The 5,996-nt window shown below is 45.0% G+C and overlaps 1 protein-coding gene across 2 annotated transcripts in view; it reads right to left on the bottom strand.

Moving 5' to 3' along the window:
- The window catches only part of ABCF1 (ATP binding cassette subfamily F member 1), a 16,715-nt gene extending 13,477 nt beyond the window's left edge, over window positions 1-3,238 (bottom strand). For both annotated transcript variants that reach the window (XM_039220594.1, XM_039220595.1), the window contains exon 1: window positions 3,123-3,238. In XM_039220594.1, the coding sequence (XP_039076525.1) occupies window positions 3,123-3,195 (73 nt within the window). In that variant the 5' untranslated portion in view covers window positions 3,196-3,238. The remainder of the gene's footprint in view (window positions 1-3,122) is intronic.
- Window positions 3,239-5,996: the final 2,758 nt, after the last annotated feature.

Raw genomic sequence — 5,996 nt, 5'->3', positions numbered from 1 at the left:
TATTTCTAGGAGAGAGAGAGAGACAGCGTGAGCAGGGGAGGGTCAGAGAGAGAGGGAGTCACAGACTGAAACAGGCTCCAGGCTCTGAGCTGGCAGTCAGCACAGAGCCCGACGCGGGGCTCGAACCCACGAACCGCGAGATCATGACCCAAGCGAAAGTCGGACGCTTAACAGACTAAGCCACCCAGGCGCCCCGACAATAAACTATTTGTAAAAAAAAAAAAAAAAAAAAAAAGGTTCCTATTCTATCTTTTCTTCTATATCTGTTTCCTTACCCACACCTATATTCTGGACACTGACCTCTCATTGCTCCTTAAGTCCCAGGCATATGTAGATCTGTCTTTGCTTAATATGTATCTTCCAGCCAGAACACATTTCATCAAAATCTGATCCCCATATTGGGTTAATAGTGTGAATGAACTGAAAAGATGTGCAGAAGAAATAATGAAAGGCTTCACATGCTATTCCAGAGAGTTTAATCCTAAAGACATTAGGAGGGAGGACCCACCACAGTACAGAGGAAGGAATGGCATCATCAGCTCACCTTGACAACATTGAGGAGTGACTCCTCCCAGGATTTATTTCTCCCCAAGGACTAACACAACCACACCATCTCTCCTTCCTTCAATTCTCTTTTCAACTTTAAACTTCACTTTGATCTTCCTGACCAGAGAGAGGAAAATCCTATGCATAGGTTCAAGTGTGACAAGGCATGATCGCCAAGGAACAGAAAAAGCTAAGTACCGCTAAAGCAATGCAGTATCTTCCACCTCTCCTCCTCTAACAGCTCCTCCCCTTCAGCACACCACTTAAGCTGCTGCTAACTTCAAAGCCTAATAGAACACTTCCCCCAATTACTGTTTTATACTCGTCTTCACTGAGTCTCCACAGGTTCATACTAACTCTCCTTCCTCATTTCCCGTTCCTTTTTGAACATACTCCAATCTGATTTGGGTATCATCTCCTAATGACTACTACCTTTGCCAAAGTTGTCACTGTCCCCTTAGTTGCTCAACCCAAAAATAATTTTTTTAGTCCTGATTTTGCATGACTTCTCTGCAACATTCCACGGTACCACCTCCTCATCCTTCTATTTCCCTCCTGTCATTACTTAATTTCAGGGATCCCGTTGGCTCCTATTTTGCCTTCAGTTTCTCTGGCTGCACACCTTTCTCAGTCTCATCTCCTCTACCTCCTTCCTTCCCTTAATTGGCTTCAATCTGCATACTCCCACCAGGGGACTCCTCTGAATTCAATGTTTCAACACTTGCTTATGTGTTTATTTCTAACCTAGATCTCTCTTCCTACCATCTCCTCTTAGAAATTCCCCAGAAATTCCAAACTCAGGTTTCAAAAGCTGACCTTATCTCTTCCCACTCCTAACCCTACAGTCCATTCCCGATCTCAAGCAATAGAATACTACCCACTGAGTAACTTAAATGAGTGTCATCCTTAATTCTCCCTTCATTAGTTCTCAGACCTGCTCAATGCCATTTTCTCAGTAACTCTTTTTTTTTTTTTTACAAATAGTTTATTGTTTTTTGGTTTTTTGTTTTTTTGTTTTTTTTACAAATAGTTCATTGTTGTAACTCTTTAATACTCACTGCCTTGGCTTACCCTCTTACTCCTTCTCACCTAGATCACTGCCAGCACCTCTTACATGGTAGCCCTGCCTCCAATCTTGACTAATACAGCCATTCTCCACTGCTCAGTGTTGTCAGGATGAGCTGATCATACTATGCCTTAAGCACTTCAATGAATCTTAATGTCTTCAGAATTAAAGTCTTTGGAATAGTGTATAAAGCCTTCTATTATTTGTCTCCTGCACACCTTTCCCAACCCCATTACATTAGTCACACAAAGCTTGAACAGCCAGGCTCAACTACATCTTTACCTTTGCTTGGAAATTTCTTCCTCTGCTTGGAATGCCCTTCCCCTTGCTAACACATACTGATCCTTCAGAATTAACTCAGCTGTCACTTATTTCTGGGAGGCTTTGATGGCATTCCTACCCTGTCTGAGGAGACGCTTCTCCTCTCTTCTCTCGTTTCACAGCATTCTCAAGCACATTCATCACTGTCAACCACTTTTGACAATGCTGTCCCCTCTACTAAACTGGGTGCCCCTTTGGGGCAATTCTTATCTTTTATCTCTACATTCTCAGTTTCTCTGCACAGTACCAGGTATACAGCAGGCATCCAAAAACTGCTTGTAAAATGAGTCACTATATATCACCTGTAATTATTTGTAAGTATTTTATGTCCCCTTGAAGTGCCTTCCAATTTGGGAGAATGTCTTCATATTTTTTCTCCCTCCTCAAAGCACAGTATAGATGCTGCTTTATTAAAAGCAGCTGTCTAGTAAACATTCGCGCTTTTTAAAAATGTTTTTATTTATTTCTGAGAGAGAGAGGGAGAGGCAATGTGAGCCGGAAGGATCAGAGAGAGAGACACAGAATCGGAAGCAGGCTCCAGGCTGAGCTAGCTGTCAGCACAGAGCCCGACGCGGGGCTCGAACCCACGAACCGTGAGATCCTGACCTGAACCAAAATCGGAAGCTTAGCGGACTGAGCCACCCAGGCGCCCCAACATTCACTGCTTTTAAGTAAACCTTAACCATTCCAACACCCAGCAGCTACACTGCACTCTTGCTCCAGATGAGTCTGACGTGTATTATGAAAGAACCCAGGGAGTCAACCTCTTGCTCCTGAGACGGGGTGGGTGACGCTGTGTGTCTGCGTGTGTGCAAGAGCTCGCGATGGTTAGGGTGTCGCACGGCTTTACGGACTCACGTGGAATGCGGAATATAGTGCGGTGGGGAAGATGTTCAAAATCGAAGAAAAGAAGACTTTCTCATTACTCTCCCATCTCTTCTACGGTACCATATGCTTTCCCTCGTCTCTTGCCAAATCCCACTGAAACTCGTCCGAGACAGCCAGGCACTTTCACTCCCACCCCAAACTCCCGGGCTGGGTAAACTCTTTCCGACCGGCCCCATTAAACGCATGCGCAGTAGCCTCCCTCACGGCCCGATCAGCTTCACAACCCGTGACCCCTTCCTAAAATATGTGCACTCTTTTCTTCCCTTTTCTATCTAGTTCGTTCCCTGCCTATCAGCCTCACCTGTGGGGCTCGTGCTCTCTCCATCCCCGATCCACTCGGGCTCTGGCAGCTGCTGCTTGGGTCCCTTCGGCATCGCTGTGGCAGTTACAGCTACTCTGGCAATGCCGGGCGGTATTTCCGCTTCCGGCAGCCTGGAGAGCTGAATGGGGCGGGCTCTCCACTTTGGCGCTACGGCCCGGCCCCTGGGCGGTGCATGTGCGCGCCGCAGCGTCCTCTCGGGGGCGTGCCAGCGGCCTTGGGGCGGGGCCCGCGTTTGCTTGGCCCCGCAACGTCAGTTTATGGGTTTATGGCTGCGTGTGAGTGCTGATGCAGCGGGTCCGCGAAGATGCGTGAAAAAGTACGAGCATAGTAATTTCGGACTAGTACGAAGGAGCAGAAGCATCCTTCATTATGTTTTTGTTTTTTTAAATGGTTAGGAGCAGAAAGACGTAGTCCATCTACTTAGGAAGAGGACTGGTGTTGAGTGTAGGGTTGTAAACGAGGAACTGTAGCCTAACAGAAATCACGGTATGGTAAAGCTTGGGTTCATTTTAGGGGGCGGGGTGTGTGTGTGTGTGTCACATTTTATTGGTATATAATTGGTATACAATAAACGCACATACAATAAGTTGACAGGCAGTAAAGTGCACTTTGATCAGTTTTTACATATATACACCCATTAAACCGCCACCACAATCAAGATTTGGGTTCGCTTGTTAACTCTACCACTTGATAGATGTGGAAACATGATGCTCCCATAGCCCTCCTTAACCCATTATAATCATGTTCTTGTCCCTACCATTGCTTGAGTCCATTCTTGCCGAGGTCAACAGATAGGTGACCGATTCTCTGTTCTTATCCTACTCTGCTAGCAGCATTTGACACAGATGATCATTCCCACTCTACTTTGGTTTTTTTTTTTAGGGACACTGCTTTCTGCAGGTTTCCTTTCCATTTCAGAAGTGGCTCCCCTTCTCTCCTTTCCTAGCTTTTTTTCTGTGTCTTTTTTAAAATGTTTATTTCTTTGAGAGAGAAGGTGCCCCAGAGTGTGCTCCAGAGGGGCAAAGACAGAGAGAGAGAGAGAGAGAGAGAGAGAGAGAGAGAGAATCTCAAGCAGGCTCCACACTGTCAACGCAGAGCCTGACTCAGGCTCAGTCTTATGAACCGTGAGACCATGACCTGAGCTGAAATCAAAAGTTGGTCACTTAACCAGCTGAGCCACCCAGGTGCCCTTCTCCTGGTTTCTCTTGAAGTCTAAATGTTTTGGGGCACATTCTTTGACATTTTTCTCTATCTAGACTTATATCACCTATGTCTCATCGCTTTACTATCCATAACTGATGAATATCCACCAATGTCTCTTCTTGACCCCAACTTCTGCCCTAAGCTTGCAAATCTGCTTATTGGACATCTTCTCTGGGATCCCTAATAAATATCTGAAATTGGTATATACAAAACCGAGTTCTTGTTTTTATTCCTCAACTCTGTTTCTCTTCCAGGTTTCCCATCAAGAAATCACACCACCTTTCATTTAGTTACTTGGGCCCAAACTTGAAAGGTCATTCTCTTTCTCAATTCCTCCTCATCAGCAAGCCAGGTCTACTTCATTTATTCAAAAAATATATTTATTGTTGGGGCGCCAGGGTGGCTCAGTCGGTTAAGCGTCCAACTTCGGCCCAGGTCATGATCTCACAGTTCGTGGGTTAAAGCCCCGCGTAGGGCTCTGTGCTGACAGCTAGCTCAGAGCCTGGAGCCTGTTTCGGATTCTGTGTCTCCCTTTCTCTCTGACCCTCCCCTGTTCATGCTGTCTCTCTCTCTCAGAAATGAATAAAACGTAAAAAAAATTAAAATGTTTGTTTGTTTGTTTGTTTATTGTGGTGCCTAAGTGGCTCAGTCCGTTAAGCATCCGACTTCAGCTCAGGTCATGATCTCACTGTTCGTGAGTTCAAGTCCCACATCAGGCTCTGTGCTGACAGCTCACTCTGGAGCGTGCTTCAGATTATGCTTCCTTTCTCTGCTCCTTCCCCACTCACCCTGTCTCTCTCAGAAATAAACATTAAAAATGTTTTAAATACATGTATTTATTAAGCACATGGTGCTTATATGCCAGGCACTCTTCTAGGCTCCTGGGATCAGTGCATGAAATAAGGATCTCTCCTTACATTTCTAGTAGGGGAGATAATGCTATGGAAAAAAGAAAATACAGGTCAAGGTAAAAAGTATCAGGAGGGCAGGGGTTGTAGTACTAGACTGTTCATGAAACCTCAGTGAGGTGAAATTCAAGCAAATCCTTGAAGAAGGTGAGATTTTTGGCTGTATGGATTTCCAGGAAAGGAGCCTTGCTGGGAGAAGGAATAGCTAGAGCAATGCTCTATAGCAGAAGTATACTTGGCATATATGAGGCACAAATAGCAAGGAGGCCAGTGTGGCTGGAGCAGTGTGATTGAGAAGAAGTTGTTGGAAAGGCAAACAGAGAAGTAAAGCAGGGTCTGGATTGGGAAGGATCTTACAGGTCATCTTAAGAATGTGGCTCCTATTCTTGGCTGAAATAGAAAGTCATTCCAAGGTTTTGAGTAGAGCAGTGACATGACATGACCTACATTTTAAGAGAATGACTTTGGAGGCCGAGCTGAAAATAAATTTTCAACAGTTCATAAACTGAAGAGGACAGGATGGGGAGGATTGGGGAGACTCAGGGTGGGGAGAATGAGGGTGACATGTTAGGAGATGTTGGTGACTCAGACCAGGGTGATGGTATTGAGGTGGAAAAAAGGACTGATTTCTGGATATGTTTGAAAAAGAGCTAGCAGGTTTTGTTAGTTAATTGGATATTGGATGTCAGGTGTGACCAAAAAAAAATTTAAGGATGACTCTAAGTTTTCTGGACTAAGCAAG

This window comes from Hyaena hyaena, unplaced genomic scaffold (genome assembly GCF_003009895.1).
Source record: "Hyaena hyaena isolate Hyena2069 unplaced genomic scaffold, ASM300989v1 scaffold_906, whole genome shotgun sequence".
NCBI classification, from domain to species: domain Eukaryota; kingdom Metazoa; phylum Chordata; class Mammalia; order Carnivora; family Hyaenidae; genus Hyaena; species Hyaena hyaena.
The sequence above is the reverse complement of the archived record's forward strand: the minus strand, read 5'-3'. Positions and strand labels throughout refer to the sequence as shown.